Raw genomic sequence first — 20,732 nt, 5'->3', positions numbered from 1 at the left:
TTGCACATAAAAGCCTACTCTGCTAAAAACCTACTCCGGATTCAGGAACGCCGCGGGAAACTCAGATTTGATCGTAAACACGTGTGTATGGTCATGAATGCCAATCCATCGTAAAGTGACAGCGCGCCCCGGTAATCATCAATTAGCATAAATCGCCCATGAATAGCCAATGACCACCATATAAGGAGGTGTAGGTGCATCCTGTCGACCTGTCAGTCATGGCGCAAACAAAGAAAGAGAAAGAAAGAAAAAAGATTTTTTCCAAAGTGGAGATCGAAATAATTTTGGGTGAAGTGGACTTAAGAAAAAACATTTTATTTTCTTCAGTTAGTAGTGGTGTGACAGGCAAAGCGAAGGCCTGGAGGGAGGTAACAGATGCTGTTAATGTTGTCTCCGTGGCACAAAGAACCATGTCAGAGGTGAAGCGTAAATGGTTTGATATGAAACTGGAGGCAAAGAAACGCATAAGCACACACACAAAAAAATACAGCAGCCACAGGAGGAGGAGGCTCACAGTCACAACTATCTGCTGACGAGCGCATCGCTGGCATAATTGGGGAGACCTCTCTGTCAGGAATTATTCCTGAAGGAGCCAGCGACATGCCTCCACTGGAGTCAACATCAAAGCCAGACTGTAATGTGTTATAGCCTAATACATTCTGAAAATCATCACTGATAGCGTAGTGGTCACCAAACAAACAGAAGATTTATTTGTGGGGCTTTGAATGAAGTGGGAACGGGAAACCAGAGATGTTTTGTGCGTAATGAATAAACTCTAAATCAATGATGGCTGTCGGAATGTAGAGCTATTTAACATTTATTTTAACAAATGATATGGATAACATATAGCCTACAGCAGTTTGTATGCATCGTCTTCAAATTATTTGAATCTTAATAGTCTAAAGCTCTGTTTTATACAACGTAAATTAAACATTTTCAAATCAGATTTATTCATTCAAATGATCAAAAAGCCAAAAAAAAAAAAAAACACGTGTTGTCTCAAATAATTCTTTCAGCTGGCGTGTGCTCCTTCGTGGCTCCACCACCTGCTGCCCCTGCTGAACCCAGGCACAGAGGCCGAAGAGGCTGTGATCCGGCTGTCCTTATGGATATTTTTATTATCATCATTCAACATGTAGAAAGAACGTGTAATCTATTGAGTCGATTTACATAGATAATTCACAATCATGAATCTAATCTGGATCTTAAACCTGCTAATTGTCAACTAATTTAACTAAATGTGTTATATTTTTAATATTTTCTCATGTTTAGATTACGTGTTTCAAAGGCATCTGTGTATTGTGTACATAACAGAGCGCAATACGAGTTAAAATTGTAATTTCCAATAGTGACAATCAATATTTATGTGCTGTACTAAATTTACACAAGCACTACGAGTGGTCAGGAGCAGGAGTAGATTTTGTTAGTAGCTACGAAAAGATTGGAGCTACTAAAATATTGATGAATGCGGACATGCACGTAAATTTCTGTCTGCGAACAGTTTACACACAAATTCCTTCTGCTCACGTTTCATGAATGAGACCCAGTGTGTTTAAACACTGTTGGAACTGTGTGGGAATATATAAGTGCACACTCAACAGAATTTACAAGATTGGTTTAGTTGTCTTTAGGAAAAGTACATGTTATATCTTTAAATGGGACAGTGTGTGTATGGGTGGGTGGGTGGGGGCAGGAATGTTTCCCAGGTCCCAGAAAAGCTTGAACTGCCCCTGCATGGAGGGAAACATAATCACAGATATATGTGTACACAAACAGAAGGAGCTCCTGAGGCATTTCACCAGTGGAATAAAACAAATCTTCATCTCTCTGAATGTCTGACTACAGGCTTAGTTCCAGCTCAGTGAGCTGGCTGCTGCTTCACTAACGGTACACTTCAGGTTTTACAAGCTGGGTTTGAAGTCTTTTTCCTAAAATGGAGAGGTCAGTGCATCAGTTGCGCACGAGACTGTTTTTTTCTCTCACGGGAGCAGAAGGCTCACACTGATCCCAGGACAGTGTCTGGATATGAACCCTAACAGTTCACTTGGACCTGTAAAATACTTTCCTTTCATTTCTGACGCTTCTTTTCAAGAGAAAGAAACAACAAGTCTTATTTTTCACAGCCTGTCTGTTTGGAAATGTGTTTTTATTTTATCCAGCTGCTTCAGAGGAGACCAGAATCTGTTGGGAATAAGAATGTGAAGCATTTTGACGGAGCATCATCATCATGTCGTTGATGTTTGGGAAAGTGAAGACGTGTAATGCGGCCGCAGCTCCTGACAGAAGCCCAGCTGAGTGTAACCTGGTGCTGCTCGGTGTGATGGGCTCCGGGAAATCAGGTCCCACTTTAACTGCCATATTTATATTCACATATTTCATGGCAACAAATGTTAATATAGTTTCACTACATGTAAATGACCATTTACCCCTCCTGATAACATCTGATATTTGTGTTTATGAATCACAAAGTCAGCAGCTGGCTGCATTAACACAAACCAGGAAAGAAACACTGTAAAATTCTTGTTCCTGTTTTAGTGAACAATTTTTAAAAATCTAAAAGTTTGGTATAACGTTATGCTGCTTCTTGATTATTTTTTTGACTGTCTTTCAGTTCTGAGCATTAAAAGGTCCAGTGTGTAGGATTTAGGGGGATATATTGGCTGAAATAAAATATAATATAATAAGTATGTTTTCTTCAGTGTGGGTCTATCATCATGGGAAAATGAGAATTGTCTGTTTTTGTTACTTTAGCATGAGCCATTGATGTTTACATAGGGAGTGGGCAGCGTTGGGGCCCCTTACTCTAAAAATGTAATACATTAATCATTAATTTTAGTAATTTAGTAATGACATTACTTTGCCTATTCATCCCTGTCAACAGTAATTTCTGTTAGACCTCATTAAATTGGTAATTGCCAACACATTCTCACTCTGACTTTGTCACATATTGACGTTTGGGTCATGGACTTTCCACGTGCAAGGTACCCTGGGTGCGTTGGTTGTTGACACTGGGGCAATTTAACATTTACATACAGTCTCTTTCAAAATATACACACTACTTTGGTACGTGACTTGATGTTTTTTTTCCCTTCAACAACAAAAACACGTGGTCAGGTTTAGGAAAAAATAACAAGGTTTGGCTTTAGAATCCTACGGGACACAAACACCGCTCTCTTGGGTGAAGGTCACCGTTTGTTGGACCCATCCACCACCCCTCCCTCCCACCTGGACTTTCACTGCCTTAACTTTTGTCCTTCTCATGCCGTGTTCCACCCTGACACCGCCGGGCGCCATTAAACTATAACGGCAACCGTATTATGCAGACGTTAAAGGATGCCTTTTTTTGTTGGTTTCTGATGCTGCAAGTCACTGCCCAAGCATCATATTTTGATAGTCTGAGTGGGCGGAAGTTCGCTGCAGAGATCAGCCTCTCATTGGGCGGAACGAGCCACCCGCTGAAGTCCCACCCTACCACCTCCGGTTGTGTAGCAGTTTTCAAATGTTTTCAACGCGTCCTTTACTAACTTTTGCAGTGTTTGACCTTGCAGGGATGTAGCCATTTTTCTGCCATGGTTCGCATCCTGTAGGTGATATTTTTTGGGCGTGTTACACCAAAACCTGTTTCCCCCCGGCAATATTTTTGCAAGCACACTGTTGCTGTGGCACCGCCCAGAACGATTGTGATTGGTTGAAAGAAATACAAGCAGCCGGGGCGGTTTTTTCTCCAATCTCAAAGTGAGAGTCGGCCCAGCCAGACCTTTCTTTTCTTGAGAAAGGTCTGGTGAGCGAGACTATATTTTGATAACTTCGGAGTGAGACCAGGCTCTAATTGCGTATCTGTGGGCCTCTTGTCAAGTTTCAGTTCAGAAAGGACCCCAGTGCAGAGCAGCAGGCAGGTTTGAGCTTAAACAAAAAACAAGCTTTAATAAAGCTGATCAAAAACACCCAGAACAGGCAGGTAACTGAACGTCCAAATGACAGAAGAACCAAAAGTAACTGAAAACCAACTGAGATAATACAATGAACTCAGGTAAAAAATCCAAACGGAACACAAGACACCAGGCAGGAAACGACACCAACACAGGGATGAGCACAGACAATCTGACAAAGATATATATACACAGAAAACTAATCACAAGAACGAGACACAGGTGGAGCAGGAGGACACGGGCACAAGGAGGGAAATGGGGATTGGCTAACAATAAGGGTGTGGTGGGGAACACTAGGGTGGAGCAAACAAGACTAACACAGAACAGGTGTGAAGGGAAGACTCTGGGAACAGGGAGGACTAACGAGACTGAAGGAAGACAGGTGTGATAGGAAACCGGCGGGAAAACACACAAAAACAGGAAGTAACCAGGTGTGACACATGAGGAGAGAATCTGCAAAATAAAACAGGAAACACATTAAACATGAATGAATAACATGAAACATGGAGGAATACAAACAGAAAACCCCAAAACAAAGTCCATAGGATAACAGGAAATGGCTGAGTGTCAGAAAAACAGATTTTTTTTAAAACGTAAAACTGCTTTATTAAATGTTTTTACCAGTTTTAATAACCTGGTCTGTTTGTTTTGGAGAGCAAGAGACCTCAGCGGATAATTCGGCTCCCGCTCAAAACCACCTGACAAATAAACACTGAGGGAATTCTAACTGGGAGAAGTTTCAGCTGGTTGCAATCGGCAATCATCAAGGCTAGATGCTACTAAATCCCCCTATATCTTACACACTGTTCCTTTAAAGCTAACAACAGTCTAAAATAACATGTCTTCCTAAAACATTAAAAGTAACTTTTCCCGTGTTTTGTGTCTAAGTGACGAATTAGAACAACAATTTATCACAGTGGTCCAGTAGTGGGCGAGACCACTGCAGCCAGTAGCCGCGAAACTGGCTGCAAACTCTACAGGTAATTGAGCACCGTCAATTTATGTCCACTTAAAGTGTTTGTTTTTGTCACTGCTGGGCTCAGATAGTTTTTATACGTGTCTGACAACATTATGGAAGTGATCCCACGGAGATAGACCTTTTTCTCAAGGTATAATGGTGCGTTTGTTTTGTACTCGGAGGTCAGAAGTCGGAAGTGGGAATGACGTCAACTCCGAGTTGACAACAGTTTTTGCATTCTAGTTGGTGGACAAGTCGGAAAAAAACATGGACGTTACCGTTCTACTGTTGGGCTAGTCGTAGCCGCTGTTAGCAATATCAGTTGATAACAACGCTCTATGTGGCATTTTGCACATACAGTCAGCATAGCAACACGCCCACGGATAAAAATGTAACAGTACTATGGGTATGGCTGACCTAATGTAAAACAAATAAGATAGAATTGCTATAAACAGTACTTTAGCAGAGTGTTTACTCACTATGTATGTGACCGGCAGCCATCATGAATTCGTAAGTTGGGGTTGATGCGGTTGCTCCGAGTTTCCGAGTTGGAGCTGGGAACTGGGAATTTCTGACCTCCGAGTACAAAACGAACGCAGCATAAGATCTTTGTTGTTTAACCAAACAGCCCAGAAATTGTCATCGCCAAACCCACCAGACTCCATTTAAATAAACTGTAATTTTAGCATGTATAGAAGCAGCATATTTTAACATCAAATTGGGTGAATTAAGGGTTAATTTCAACCAAACCAGAGTTGGTGATTGATAAAACAGTAGAAAGATAAACAAAGATGGCTTTTGTTGGCTTTACTTTGTTTCTGTCATTTTTGAATAAAGTGTGTTGTACGATGTTAAAATTAATGTTTTTTTAAATGGAGTCTGGTGGGTTTGACCAGAGTGATTTTGGGGCTGTTTCTTGTTTAACAAACAACAAAAAAAAGCTTTTACTCTTTAACATAAATTTCTGTCTCTCTAGGGATCATTTGCATAATGTTGTCAGACACTTGTAAGAACAATCTGAGCCTGTCAGTGGCAAACACAAGCACTTTCAGCAGACGTACATTGACTGTGCCCAGTTGCCTGCAGGGATTACATTCAGCCTGTTTCAGTGCTGCTGGCTGCAGCGCTCTGTTTCAACACTGGACCAGCTCAAGTAAATGTTATTTCCATTAGTCACTTAGACACAAAAACATTGGAATTAGGGTCCAGGTTGGAAACTACCAAATTACCCTTCAACAGTTCATTTTACTCAGATGTGTTTTGGAGGTTGTTGGCAAATGTTCGGTTACATAATGCTTTTTATTCTTGGACTGGACGCCATCTAGATATGTTTGTACTTTACGAGTCTCATTTTGACGTCAAATGTGAACGTTTATGTAGCAGTGGTTTTCTCAGGGCCCTCACTGACCCCGCTCCCCGCAGACCCCACAGTTAGAGAGTCACTCAGACTGTGTTCTGTTGTTTCTCTTTGCTTTACAGCACTGACTGTCAAGTTCCTCACAAAGCGCTTCATCAGTGAATATGACCCCCATCTTGGTGAGATCTCTGCTTTCATTTTTAATGAGTGTAATACATAGAGAAGAGGTGGTGGACAGTAACTAAGTACATTTACTGCGTTGAGGTGGCTGAATTAAAGGGATAGTGCACCCAAAAATGAAAATTCAGCCATTATCTACTCTCCCATGTCGAGGGAGGCTCAGGTGAAGTTTTAGAGTCCTCACATCACTTGTGGAGATCCAAGGGGAGAGGAGGTAGTAACACAACTCCACCTAATGGAGGCTGATGGCGCCCCAGATTAAAATGTCCAAAAACACATAATTGAAACCACAAAATATCTCCATACTGCTCGTCCGTAGTGATCCAAGTGCCCTGAAGCCCCGACATAAAAAGTTGTTTGGAAAAATGTCATTTGAACTCTGTTTTTAGCCTCATTGTAGCCTGTAGCTCTGACTGCCTCTGTGCACCGCACTCACGTGTGTGTGCTTGCTGTTTGGAAAAACGTCATTTGAACTTGTGCGAGACCAGCGAAAGCACGTGAACACACATGAAGGCGGTGCCCATGTCTCACGGTCTCGCGCAAGCGCACACGTGAGCGCGGTGTACAGAGAGGCAGTTAGAGCTACAGGCTACAATGAGGCTAAAAACAGAGTTCAAATGACGTTTTTCCAAACAGGACAAGTCGGGTGAATTACAGGTGATTGGGACAGTTTGATTTTCCTCCTTCTGGAAGTTTCTTTGCCATAAATTCAAACAATTAGCCCAACAAATGCTATGTATCTGTGATACTGAAGTGTTACTCATTCCTAATTATGAATTTAAGATTCCATGTACATATCTGTTAAACTTTTTTTGGCCAAAGTCTGTCCACAGTTTACACAAAGTAAAGCTGCCATGATGTCAACTGTCCCCTTGCCCCATGACCACATCCTTTGATTCAGGCTGGTACAAAATCCAGCCAGTCCATTAACATTTTTGTGGCTGACTATTGTTGCGCACACATGAAGAGAACTGCTGGGAACCACTAATGTAGAGCATACAGAGCACACACAGTGGTTCTCTATTGCAAGGTTGATCACTTTCTTTTTTACAAAAAGCCTTTTAGCAGCGTGTCAATCACCCAAAGCGTGTTTAGGTGAATGGGACAAAATAAAAACAGCTTAGTTTCAAAAACAGACACGTGATATGAGCTCACTTTTGACTGATTTTGCAGCAGTAGTACATCATAATCATGTTTCCATCAAAGGTTTGTGCAGTATGTTAGCAATGACAATGTTAGGACCTTATGATGACAGCTAGTTCAAGCTTATGTCATTTTCCTACATGATGTCACACCAATGAGGGCATGCAATTTTGATTATGTGGGTTCACAGCTACTGCTCAGAAAAAAAGGTTTTTTTTCACTCATAAGGCGAGAAAATAAATCCTGTATAAAGAAACTTACAGAAGGAGGAAAATCAAACTGTCCCAATCACCTGTAATTCACCCGACTTGTCCTTTACTTGAGTGTTTCCTTTTTCTGCTACTGTGTTTACATGCTGGTATACATAGCTATACTTTAAGATGTCCTCCAGACACATTTTGAGAAATGTCAGTGTAAAAAACAAACCCTGTACACACATCATTCTGCACAGTGAAGCTCAAATACACAGTCATGAGTGGAGGGAGACTTTAGGTGGAAGATCTCCCACCACTGCAGAACACACTGGAATGTATCTGTGATAATGTAATGGTTTCTTTTGTGTCGCTGGCTGCTGTGTAGAGGATATCTATTCGTCAGAAGAGAGGGTGGACCAGCAGCCAGTTACAGTGAGAGTGATGGACACCTGTGACCAGGTATGATATGTTGACTCTGTGTGTGTGGGGTGGTAGAAAGGCTTGAGGGTTTTACTCACATATGCTCTGTGTAGCCCATCATTGTTTCATTTTCTGTTATTGTGTCCATGAAAAACAGAAAAAGGGCTCCTGACCACGTCAAAAGAAAAAAGAGAGAAATGAAATGGCAGATTTAGGCCCATTATGGCCTCAGTGTAAAGTAATTTGCAGCGTGTAACGTGACACTACTTCACAACACAGTGTCTTGTTGATGAGAACGTAAGTGTGCAGTGTGTGTTTTTGTGTCCCGTGTGTGTGTGTGAAGGACGGTCCAGTGAACAGTGAGCGTTACCTGTCGTGGGCCAGCGCCTTCCTCGTCGTCTACAGCATCGACAACATGGAGAGCTTCAAAGGCTGCCAGCTGTACCTGCAGACACTCGCCCTGCACAACAAAACCTTCAGGCCACAAACTCCCATCATCCTGCTGGGGAACAAGCTGGACATGGACAGATACAGGCTGGTATCTGTGTGTGTGTCTGTGTGTCTGTGTGTGTGTGTGTGTGTTCTATAAAAAAATAATAATATGACAAACACAATAACTAAAGAGCCCTCAGAGTGAAGATTCCTCTGCGTACCACTAGAGGGAGCTTGTGTGCCAATGCCACAAGTGGTACACACACCATAGTTTGGGAACCAGTGCCTCAGATAATACAGCTGCACAGAGCACAAAGTACATTACAGTTATTAAAATTATTCCGATGCATATGCTTGACAAATGAATAGCTCTGCAATATTTTTAAACAAAATATTTAAGTATATAATAAACAACTCTTTTCCGTTAAGAAAGTTTTCTCCAGTGTTTGTTGCTTCGGTGCAGCCTTGAGTTTCCTGAATGAACTCTGTTCTGTTCGGTGTTTATTTTCATTGTCATCGTCATCTTTTGCGCTGATTACATTGATAAATTGCTCTCATTGGCTGTTTGCTCGCGGGGCTTTTGTTGCACATGCAGTTGCATTGTGATCGTCTGCCACGCACCTTTGATGACAAACAAAGGAAACACAAGATACTCTCACACTGACCTGAAATGAAACGACTGCACATAAATTAGGACATAAGTAACAAATTACTAGTCCATAGCCATTGAGTGCACAGTTGCCCACGTACAGTTTCACATGGTGTGTGTTTGGGATACAGGTCATAGGAAATTGCAGATTAAATAGTAAACTGAACCCATTAAGAAGAGCAATGTATTCAGACAGAGTGTTTGTGAATTTGATAGTACGATGGCTTTATTGGAAGTACAGTAGTACCATTGCCAATAGTGGGATAGTTAGTGGGCTAAAACTGTACATTAGTAGTTGAGGTAGCACGTTGAAAGGCAGATAGTTAAAGTGTTTATATGTTGTATTGACTTAAAAGTGGGGCGCAATGGTAGTTCACATGGGAAAAGTGCGGCAAAAATTAGAAAAAAAACCCCCAAACATTGGTCCACAGGGGGAGCCACAGCGATCGGTCGCATTTTAGCCATTTTGAAGCATTTTTCTGTTGTTATAGCGCCACCCAGTTGCCAATTAGAGTTCAATTTCTCCAGTCACCTTGAGGCGTCCTGTTCTACATATCTACCAAGTTTAGTAAAAATCCATATGGCGGTTAGGCCTAGATAAGAAATGAGCTCTCTAGCGCCCCCATTTTGTTTGATGGGGTCAATAATGGAGGGGTCCCCTCAGATTATGTGTGGTCATATGCCTACAAAGTTGCGTGGTGATGGCTGAAACCCTTGAGATGTTATACACCTTTATGTGATGAGCCACGCCCTCCGCAATATTCATTGCCTTATAGAAGCTCAGTTTTAGTAAGTTTTCCAACTTTTGCCAAGAGGGAACTTTAGATATTGGTCCCTAGATTATGTTCACCCAGTTTCATGCAGATCGCTCAAACTTCCTAGGAAGAGATCCATTTGAAGTGTTTTTCAAAAAATTCAAAATGGTGGAAAATCTATATAAGCGGAAGTTATGGGTTCTTGAGGCAAATGTGTTCCTCATGAGGAGAGGCATCTCTGTGCAAAGTTTCATGTCTCTACGACATACGGGGCATGAGATATGCCCATTCAAAGTTTGCCATTTCAATCGGTTGCTATAGCGCCCCCCTTTGGCCAATTGATGTAATATTGCTTCATTGGCATCCTCCCATGACCCTCTACCACTGTGCCAAATTTCACATGGATTGACCAAGTCAGTGAGGAGAAAAATATGGAACAGACACACACACACAGTTTTCATCATTATATAGTAAGATCAGTCTCATATTGCATTTTGCTGTTGTTTATGGTGTGTGGTGTTTTGCAGCAGAAGAGGCTCAGCCCCTGTTATTAAAAAGTGAGAGGAAAGACAGACAGTGAAGAGTTAGAGAGTTGGTTAAGGCTGTGCTTCACGTTGCTGCGCATGAAAGCTTCATGAGTACAAACACCTGTGTGACAGCGGATGTAAAACACAGCATCAGATCAGGCTTTTCATAGACGATCCTTTATTGTCCTCGATATTGATCTTTGAGATCAGATCGGAGCATCCCAAGAACAAAGTGTGACTATAACAGTGTGTACTGCCTTATGTGAAAAGTCGTACTGTGTATCGAGTGTAAAAATAATGAATGTTATTATTTGACCACATCATAAAATATCACAATGATAATAATGACGTGTTCTCTCTCAGGCAGGTGAGTCAGTGTGAGGGCGAGCAACTGGCGGCTCGTTATGGCTGTTTGTTCTTTGAGGTGTCGGCCTGTCTGGACTTCCTCTCTGTGCAGCGGGTCTTCTACGAGGCGGTGAGGAGGGCGAGGCAAGGAGGGGAGCGCAGCTGCCTGGTACCGGCCATCTACATCAGAGAGGACAAAGCGCTGCTCCCCACCTTCGCCACCCCCTGCTACAAGGAACTGCCGGCCCCGGCCACCGCCAAGTTGGTCACAGTGAAGACGTCCAGAGCGCAGAGCAAACGGAGGGCCGCCACACTCACTCTGCTCAAGGGCTTCAAGATCTTCTGACACCACTGTGTCACCCCCAACATCTCCACTGACTCTGTGAAAGACTGCAGAGCTCTACAGGGGGTGGACACAATAACATGAACAGCTCCACAGTGAACAGATGAATGAATCCTGAAGACATGAGCAGAGAAACAGATGATTCTCTGACTGTAAGAACCCTTTAGGTTTATGTTCTCATCATCTGTTTGAACTTTTGTTGCTGAGAACTCTGGCTTCATTTTTTAATTTGGCAGACAGCACTAAAAACTACAGATACCGTCTGTGTTCATGGGAACGTTTACTAAGCGTCACATCCTTTCACACTGAGGGGCAAAGAAAGTATTCGCTGCCATACTGAAGAGCTGCTGTGTGACTTTTTCAACCTGGACCGTATTTTAAGTGACTAATGGGAACAAGATTTTTTTTAAACTAGTCCAGTATTGAGTGAGTGAGTGCCTGTTGGCACCATCACTTTATGTCAGTGTTATTTTAGATTTAGTCTTAGTCTTTAGACAAAAATGTTTCAGTAACATTTTAGTCATTTTTATCCTTAATAGTTTAAGTCTAGTGTTTTTTAGAAACTTTTTTAAAACTTTATAATTCATTTCCTGTAGATTCTGCACAGTAAAAGACCTGTTATTTTGTTATATAAAAACTTTTATTGTGACCCAACAAAATAAGGAAATGTTGAGTTTTCGAGCAGCAACTTCACACAATTTCTAACACGCGGATAGTGAACATGAAACAGTAAAAGAAAGCAGATATTTAAAGTTAAAACAGGACACAGGAGAGAAACTAAACTCCAAACCACAGAGATTCAGTTAGACACTACAGATGTACTGAGAGCTGAACACACAGAGACATTTAAAAATGCCTTTCTCTCTGGTCGCCTGCAGACAGAGGGGAGGAGAGTCCCGCAACACACAAGCTTGTCTCAGGGGGAGAAATGGGGTCACTGGGGGTTGGCTGCGGTCCTTCTTGAGGGTGGGTGGCCTGGCCTTTGGACCTACTCTGGAGAAGGTCTCATCTTTGGTGCAGCTCAGCGCGTCACGGTGCATCTAAACTGATAATGGGAACGCAAAGTAGCGCGGCATGGCTTGACTCGGTGGGGCCAAAGGTGACAGTGGAAAAGGCCCATATTTGTACCCATGACCCTTGGCAGCTGTTGCCATGGAGAAGAAGTCAGCCACCCATTCAAAATACTTCATTGTTGCAGTTTTGAACACATCGCCATATAAGGTGGCGATTATAAAATCTGTTATCTCAGTGGCATAAACTTCAGCTCCTGCCCACTGTTAGCAGTGCATGTGACAGAATTTTAAGCTCTATGATTGGATGTTTCTTGGTGAAATGCACCTTGGGAATTGTAGTTGATGATCTTTATTTCAGTTTTTATGTCCATGGGCTTTTTGTACCAAAGAACCAGATATTTTCTAACACTGTTGTTCACCTTTTGTAACAATGATTTAGATAAAGTTCAGTGTGATCCAAGCTTTAGATGAGCTCCAGCTGTGAGTGAGAAAAAATCCTTTATTTAACCAGGTAAAAATCTCACTGAGAGTTAAAATCTGACCGGGCCGAGAGGGTGAATGAACTGGACTTTCACTCAGATAGCTCCCCCCACTTCCCATCTCAGTGTTGAGAATCATGTTATGGCCTTCACATCTCAACACAGCTCAACACCTGTGGGAGATTTTGCAGCAACACGCTCTGTACCTCCATCATCAACACAACAAATGAGAAAATATTGTTTTCATCCCCTCAGGAGAGTTGAATATACTGCTGAGGCTCCACACCTCTAAGACACTGTTAGTTTTTACTTTAATTTGTCACCCATCTGTAAAATATAATAATGCTGCCATCGTTGAGGTTTTCTTCTTTAACTTCTGCCCTCTGAGGCAAAAATTTGAACTGAACTTTCAAAAATAAGCACAAAAATGTTTGTTGGAACCAAACACTCAGACGGAAAACAACAAAACTCTACTTCTTAAGTATGAGGTGTTTATTCTTTGAATTTGCAGACAAGTCTAAAGCAGATCTGAACATACACAGGTTTCAGTGATGTGAAATTGAAGGCATACATGCATGATGGAGAACTGGCTGAGCCTCAGAGGACAAGAGGTAACAACACTGAGCCTTTCATGTTCCAAACAGTCATTTTATTTCCCAGTCTTTTGTTGCTCCTGACCCAGCTGAGTGTACATTTACAAAAATCAATAAAGATTATCAGTTTGAACATTAATATATTTTCTTTGTTCTGTATTCAATTGAATATACTTTAGGTCAAAAAGGATTTTACACAGCGCCCCAACTTTTTTTAGTATCAGGGTTTTATAGATAGATAGATAGATAGATAGATAGATAAAACTGGGTTGTCGGCGACCTCAAATAATGTGTCCATTCCTCAATACCCTGTAAGGTGTTCATATTCCTTGAGTCCGTAAGGGTCCTCAGATCAAAATAATCAAAATGGTTGTTTTCATAAAAATGAATCCAAGCTGTGAGTGTTGTTTTAACAGGATAAAGTAGCGTTGTGTCGGTATGCCGATGATCCTGTCATTTATCATGACAATTATCGATATCAACTGACATGAAAATATTTATCATGACAACATTTTCAGCTGTACTTGGCCCCTCGGTTATATTTCCCTCCTCTGTTTAAGCTTCATGATCTAAAGAAAAAAAAGCAAAAACAACAAAATTGTCGGCTGAGATCAGGCGACTGTTGCTTTGTGGTAGTTTGGGAACTACAGACCGTGTGATTGCCATGTGTAGGTGCAGCGCTGTCTGTAGTACAGAGTGGAGGAGATCGATAGACAGACACAACATGTCACTTAGTTTGATTTTCGTTGTTGAAGGCCAATTATGTGAATAACGCTTAATTGTTCTACTTGTTTAAAATGTATTGCACCAACATAGATATCAGCTCTGTGAGTGCAGGTGACCATGATTCATGTGCAGGCATGTCAGTGAGCGAGGTTATACACTGTCAAGCTCGTTCTGATCGACAGCCATGCCAAAGGCCTTCAGCTCAGCGACTAACTCCTCGTCCAGTTTCTTCTCGTGTGTCTCCTCCTGTTTCTCTTCCTGATCCTCCTCCTGTTTTACCTCCTCTGCTGCAGCATCTGGGTACAGGCAGGAGGTGTTGCCGTCTCTCCATGTGACCACGATGTCCCCTGCTTTGAGCTCGTTCACCTCCCCGTTGGGTGAGGGGGGTTTGTGTCCCTGCGTCAGCCTGTCGGGTGACGGTGATGGTTTGCTGCTGCTGTCATCTCTGAGCGGTGAAATGATCCGCAGCTCCTCATTTCTCAGAGCCGCTGCAGCTGCTGCCTTGTACTTTGCAATCTTCTTTCTGTTCCTGGAGAAAAAGACAGGAAACTATGTCACTTAACAGCCTCTAAAATACAAATACCATACATCTTCCTTCAAGTGTTCTCATGTTAATGTCACTGTATAACGTAAGGTCATACTTGTTGGCCATGGCTCCCATTCCCAGCAGCATAAAACCAACAAGAAGGCAGATGAAAGCCAGTCCCAGCATCACGTACTTCCACATGGTTGCTGCAACAAAAAGAAGACAACACTCTGCTAAACATACAGCTTATTCATTGGTATTAATACGTGGCTGAAACACTATATTTTTATTTGGATGAAGTGTTTTAGGAGCAGCAGCACGTACGGTCTTCTGTGCGATAGAACCAGTGGAGATATTTTTTCTCTTCCTCTGTCATGGCTGCCAGCTTCTTTTTCTGCTCCTCTGCAGGATCAGACTCGACTGGATCATCAGATGCCCTCCTGGATCCTTGAGGAAGAACAAACACACAGTGGCACTGTTTGTTACAGATCATGTCACACATAAAATACAAACACTAAACTTATCATCAGTCTTATACTGAATAGGAAGTGTCTCCAAAACCTTTTGTTCAACCACCATTTACCGATGACTTGTTGTAAAATATGACACATGTAAATGCAACCGTTTCTGTCAAGAGAGCAGTTTAATGTCCTGTGAACAATATAATATTACCACAATATCTTATCTAGGCCTAACCGCCATATGGATTTTTACTAAACTTGGTAGATATGTAGAACAGGACGCCTCAAGGTTACTGGAGAAATTTAACTCTAATTGGCAGCTGGGTGGCGCTATAACAACAGAAAAATGCTTAAAAATGGCTAAAATGCAACTGATCGCTGTGGCTCCCCCTGTGGCCCAATGTTGTTGTTTATTTCTAATGGTATGGTATGCTGTACTCAATGGGTATGGACTAGTTATACTAGTTAGTAAATTAGAAATATAAATCAGTGGTCAAAGTCCAAGGTTAAACTTAAGTCATTAAAACTAAAGTAAAGTCTTATCACCAAGTCACCAAGAACTGTCTGTAACTTCTGGATGTGTAAATAAGCAACTGTTTGCTAAGTTGAACAACTAAAATCCGGTGAGATGTCAGTATTGTGTTCACAGCTTGTTTCTGCCACAAACAGGTTGACAAAACAAATCAGTAACTGCAGGTTGAAGTAAACGGTCTGAGTGGTCTTCTACCACTGTCTGCCTGAATGCACATATCCCCAACTCACTTCAGTCTGGCAGCCCAGCCACCTGAAGACAATGTTGTACATTTGTACAAACCACAAATATGTGATATTGGCATGTTTCACATGTATCGCATCCGCATTTCTAAAGTGACGTAGTGAATGAGCTGACTTTGTCATCAGGAGGTGGAGGGGATGGTGGATGGTGTGTCTCCTAGAGATGGCTGTCAAGCTGCAGACCACTGTTTGACACCAACAAACAACAAAACTGGTCTTGATTTGGTGAGTCATTTCTGTGTTCTGTGGCACGAAAAGTGGTTCTTTTTTACCAAGACAACGCTGCTTTCACCCCAAAACAAAGGAATACTTGGCACACCTATTTCCAAATGGGTGCGTAGGAGAGAGAATAAGAACAAACCTTGTAGAAAAGGCTCCCGCACACTGTCTAACTTGCAAGACTAATGGTTTTAAAGCTGCAATGTTTCGTTGACTAGGAATTTAACCCCTCAAACTGGGTATTTTAGGCCAAAATATGATCTTTTCCTAACCAAAACCAAGTTGCTTTGATGCCGAAACCTAACCACATGTTAACTACAGCATTGTTGAAACATAAAGTTTCAACTTATCCACTACATAATAACGCACAAACATTATGTATCTGTGGTTTGCGGAAACGTACAATGCCAACATCTTTTTCTGGTGACTGGGTTGAGGTTGGAAACCTTTAAAACAAATATAAAATACAGAAATTAAATTAAATAATCACAGGTCTCCCAGATAAACTTTCTGTCCCTGTAATCCTCACTGACTTACTGAGTTTCTCCTGGCAGATGTCCCCCTCATCCAGAGACCTCCACTTTGAGTGTTTGTTGCCATTTGTGAGAATCAGGCGCCGGCCATCCATCGACAGCAGCATTGAGGTGTTCTTGCTGATCAGTTTACCCCTGTCACAGTCCCACATCAACCCTGTCACATCTGCCTCTGGCTCCCTGCAAGGCCGTGTCAGGACAGGTTCTCTCTGAAGGTCTGACAAACATCTGGACGATGCAACACACATCAGCATGTTCTGATCAATCCACATCCACTTCTGAAACTTTGAGTCCACGTTGCAGTTCTTCAGAAGGACTTCACCTGTAGCTGCTGAGTCCTCCAGACACAGGCTGTGCTTGCTGTTGTGGATCATAAACGCCCTCGCCCCTGCAGGTATTGTGAGAGTGACAGGTTTAGATTGCATGTTGTATAACATATTATTTACTTCTAAATGTGTCTAAATGATGCATGAACCTACCGAACAGGGGGAGAAACAATAAGATCCAGGCATGAAACATATCTAAAGAGGATGGAACATTGTCATTATAAATCACCACAATTTCAACTTTTTCATTAAAAAGTACTGACTTCAGGAAAAAGGAGTTGTTTTAACCAGGGGATGTGTTGGCAGGAATGTAATACCATGTATTGGATGTGTTTCGTCCAGTTCTTTGTTACAAATCAGTGGGAAGTTGCGTTCCCCAAGGTTTAGCCCTGGGCCTCATTCTTTTCTGTCTCAGCCACTACGCAGATGACACACTGCTCTATATCTCTGCTTCACCTAAAGATTTGAGTCCTGTCCACAGTCTGGTAAATTATATTTTACAGAACAATACATGAATGGGTAAAAAGTGTCTAAATTTCCAGGCTGAAGGCAAGAGCCTCATGTCACTACATCTGTGGCTAGGAATATGTGGTTGATCACTAAAGCAGTCTTTTAAGACGTACATGACATTTTCAAAGTCACACCATTTATCTTGTGAGGCAACAATGAAAATGACTCTGCCACCACAAAAAAACAAAACAAAAACTATTTTTCCCTGATGTTTGATGATGGTCTAGTTTGTGTTATAAATGTCATTACAAACAGCAGTCAGACTTAGTGTTTGTGAAAGCTATTCCATGAGCCTCTGTATGTGTGTCTGAACACCGTCTTGTACTGTCACATCATCCAGCATGAGCGGTTTGGCAGTGGGTCAGTGATCGTCTGGGGAGGCATATCCTTGGAGGGTTGCACAGACCTTCATGTCATAGCCAACAGTACCCTGACTGCTGTTCAGTACTGGGATGAAATCCTCAGAGCGACTGTCAGACCTTACGCTGGTACAGTGGGCCCTGGGTATCTCCTACTGCAGTGGGCCCTGGGTTCCTCCTGGTGCAGAGGGCCCTGGGTTCCTCTTGGTGCAGAGGGCCCTGGGTTCCCCCTGGTGCAGAGGGCCCTGGGTTCCTCCTGATGCAGAGGGCCCTGGGTTCCTCCTGGTGCAGAGGGCCCTGGGTTCCTCCTGGTGCAGAGGGCCCTGGGTTCCTCCTGATGCAGAGGGCCCTGGGTTCCTCCTGGTGCAGCGGGCTCTGGGTTCCTCCTGCTGCAGTCCATCCTGGGTTCCTCCTGGTGCAGGACAGTGCCTGGCCTCATGTGTCCAGAGTGTGTAGGCAGTTCCTGGATGACAAAGGCACTGATGCCATTGACCGGCCCTCTCGTTCCCCTGACCTAAATCCAGTTCAGTACCTATGGGACATTATGTATTGGTGCATCTGACACCTTCAAGTACCGCCACAGACTGTCCAGGAGCTCACTGATGCCCTGATCCAGTTCTGGGAGGAGATCCACCAGGACACCATCTGCCAACTCTTCAGGAGCATGCCCAGACCTTGTCTTGGAATGAATACAGGCATGCTAGGGCCACTACTGAGTTACATTATGAGTCGCTGTGATTTCAATTTTTACTTTGATTTCAAAGTAAAAATTGCTATTTACTTCATTTTGTTCTCAACAAATTATACAGTGTAGGCTACATCAGTAAAGATTTTAAATAATTCGTTTATCAAGAACTGATGTGTGATTGAAGTGTTCCCTTAATTTTTTAGCAGTGTATATTCTAAATATTATGTGAGATAAAAACCTCTACAGTGCAAGGAAAAACACTCCAAACCATACCATAAAACACCACACTCTGCAGGCCATGTTGAGAGTGTGAAGCAATAAGTAACCACCAATGAAGCTTTAATTACCTGCTGCGACCCGTCTGCAAATCACACGACCCCGCACAGGTAGTGAAATCAAGTTTAACAAGCAATGACTTAGAAACGCTCCTGTAACAGTGCAGCTTTACAAAAACTACAAAAAATAAAACATAAATATGCAGAGGTAAATATTTCTTTCAAACTTCATACTACTTGATGTGTGTACTTTGATTTCTTACGCTCTACTATTAACTGAGAACTACATATATTAATAGAGTAAGTCATTTGTCCTCACCTCTGTGATGTTCTGTCTGTGGCTGAGATGAGAAGGAGGGAGCGTCTGACTGGAGGATGAAAAAAAACATAAAGCTTTCCAAAGTTCATGGGGCGGAGCCTGTAGATCATCTCATTCCGCTGCTCTTACTCTCAACACTGACTGTAACAACCTGCCATCATAAACACAGAGTTTATGCTGGACGTGACATATGTGCTTATTAATTGTGCTCACAGGTGGTCATTTCTGTCCTCTGTGAATTTATCAGACTTTTTGTATTCATACCATCTACATGTGACATTAAAGAGAGACTCACTTTCAGTAATGAAGTGTGGAGCCTTTAAAACAAAGTCCAGACTGGTAAATTTCAGGTCCCTGACCCTGTTGCTTGGTTACTGTTTAAACAGCCTCATGGTAACCTTGTCTTTTCTGTTTGTGAGGGTTAGTGACTCATCAGTCAAACGCCTGCACACTCAGAGCGCTGTAACGTTTGACTGTTAAAGGGTTTTAGTTTTACAGCAGAGGTGTAGAGAGGTGAATAACCTCTGTGTCAGGAGGGTGAATCTTTATCAGTTGTTTGTGTCAGTTGTATGTGTTTGATCTTATCCAATTAAATAGATTCAACTTTGTCATCATCTCACAGAGTGCTGGCACTGAGACAAATGCAGTTTAGCATGTGATGTCACAGCCAGCCTCTTAAGCCGGACAAAAGGAGGGAGACACACAGGTAAATGAACAAATAAAGTGATATATGAACTAAAAAAACACATGAAGCAAATTTTATATGAAAACATTACAAATAAAATTTCTGAAATTATCAACAGGTCACCACTTTATTTAAGCTTTTGAGAGGTGGAGGTGGTCAAATACATAGTTATGACATACTACATTCACTTATGGAACACATGATTGACATAACATTACATTTTTTTTAAGTTTGGTAGGTGTTAAGGAGAAGGTAAAAACATTCTACGTTTACAAACTATATGTTTCAACTTGTATGGAGCTACATTTGTTTCTTTATTATTCAATAAAACAGAGTATGTTTTGCAATCAAAAAAAAGATTTGAGAGCAAAAGTATCAATATTGCAATCAAAAAATGTTTTATTGCAAGTAAAAAATGATTGATTAAAAAACTGCAAATCCAAAACTTTTGTTTGCAAATCCTAAAGTTGTAAAAAGTTGAACCTGGTGGGCAGGGCCTAAACTGAAAGCTGTAAGACACGTCTCTATTGGCCAGTCTCAATCAGGAATGACAGCTTGCAAAGCATTTTTTTCTTCTTCTCTCGGGTTTATTGGCAGATTGCAAACAATTTAAAGGTCCATACTGCCACCTACTGTACAAGAGTGTGCAACATCATGTCATTTAGCCTGTTTCTTAAATTCTACTCATCAGCCTAGTACGCTTGCAAAGCAACATGGGAGTGCTGTAGTTCACGGGAATTCAGTGTGGGAGCTGTGGCGAAAATCAATTCTGAAACCAAAGTTTTTCGGGCTCCAGTTTCCAAAAAAAATTCATGTACACGAGTGGTGTGATAAAAAAATATGATATCCACATGAAACTGCAAAACCTGCTACCAAGTGATGTAATACACATGCCAAAGCAGTAGGTGGCGATGTAACTTCTAATGGAAAGGCCATTTTGACCAATCACAAGTCAGAGTCAATACCGGAATAGGGAAGTGCGGAAAATAAAAACAACGCGATCCACAAAAATAG

General features: G+C 42.0%; 2 protein-coding genes across 4 annotated transcripts; one reads left to right on the top strand and one right to left on the bottom strand.

Moving 5' to 3' along the window:
* The first annotated feature begins 1,781 nt into the window (after nt 1-1,781).
* Nucleotides 1,782-14,299, top strand: rasl12 (RAS-like, family 12). 2 transcript variants are annotated; one of them, XR_013492481.1, is made up of 6 exons: nt 1,782-2,339; nt 6,367-6,423; nt 8,147-8,220; nt 8,525-8,719; nt 10,912-12,319; nt 12,377-14,299. XR_013492481.1 is itself a non-coding variant. In XM_078173505.1 (5 exons), exons 1-5 carry the CDS (start codon nt 2,228-2,230, stop codon nt 11,233-11,235), a joined length of 762 nt encoding a protein of 253 aa, XP_078029631.1. In that variant the 5' UTR covers nt 1,782-2,227; the 3' UTR covers nt 11,236-14,299. The 2 variants fall into 2 exon arrangements, 1 of the variants encoding a protein (XP_078029631.1); XM_078173505.1 differs by having other exon boundaries at nt 10,912-14,299.
* On the bottom strand, nt 13,199-19,142 carry LOC117257745 (uncharacterized). Of its 2 annotated transcripts, XM_078173504.1 has the most exons (7): nt 19,035-19,073; nt 18,787-18,818; nt 17,036-17,077; nt 16,561-16,944; nt 14,894-15,016; nt 14,685-14,775; nt 13,199-14,572 (listed from the first exon to the last, which is right to left on the bottom strand). In XM_078173504.1, exons 3-7 carry the CDS (start codon nt 17,073-17,075, stop codon nt 14,194-14,196), a joined length of 1,017 nt encoding a protein of 338 aa, XP_078029630.1. In that variant the 5' UTR covers nt 17,076-17,077; nt 18,787-18,818; nt 19,035-19,073; the 3' UTR covers nt 13,199-14,193. The 2 variants fall into 2 exon arrangements, with proteins under 2 accessions (XP_078029630.1, XP_033483930.2); XM_033628039.2 differs by lacking the exon at nt 18,787-18,818 and having other exon boundaries at nt 19,034-19,142.
* Nucleotides 19,143-20,732: the final 1,590 nt, after the last annotated feature.

Source organism: Epinephelus lanceolatus, chromosome 2 (genome assembly GCF_041903045.1).
Source record: "Epinephelus lanceolatus isolate andai-2023 chromosome 2, ASM4190304v1, whole genome shotgun sequence".
In the NCBI taxonomy this organism is placed as follows: domain Eukaryota; kingdom Metazoa; phylum Chordata; class Actinopteri; order Perciformes; family Serranidae; genus Epinephelus; species Epinephelus lanceolatus.
This window is presented reverse-complemented; position numbering and strand designations above follow the sequence as displayed.

Excerpts from the sequence above, each read along its gene's own strand:
- rasl12 (XM_078173505.1), top strand. The coding sequence starts at position 2,228 with ATGTCGTTGATGTTTGGGAAAGTGAAGACGTGTAATGCGGCCGCAGCT. Across the intron at positions 2,340-6,366 it reads GATGGGCTCCGGGAAATCAG|CACTGACTGTCAAGTTCCTC; the intron begins GTCCCACTTTAA and ends TTTGCTTTACAG. Across the intron at positions 8,720-10,911 it reads ACATGGACAGATACAGGCTG|GTGAGTCAGTGTGAGGGCGA; the intron begins GTATCTGTGTGT and ends TCTCTCAGGCAG.
- LOC117257745 (XM_033628039.2), bottom strand. The coding sequence starts at position 19,103 with ATGTTTTTTTTCATCCTCCAGTCAGACGCTCCCTCCTTCTCATCTCAG. Across the intron at positions 16,945-17,035 it reads ATTGTTTCTCCCCCTGTTCG|GGGCGAGGGCGTTTATGATC; the intron begins GTAGGTTCATGC and ends CAATACCTGCAG. Across the intron at positions 15,017-16,560 it reads CATCTGCCAGGAGAAACTCA|GATCCAGGAGGGCATCTGAT; the intron begins GTAAGTCAGTGA and ends TTCTTCCTCAAG.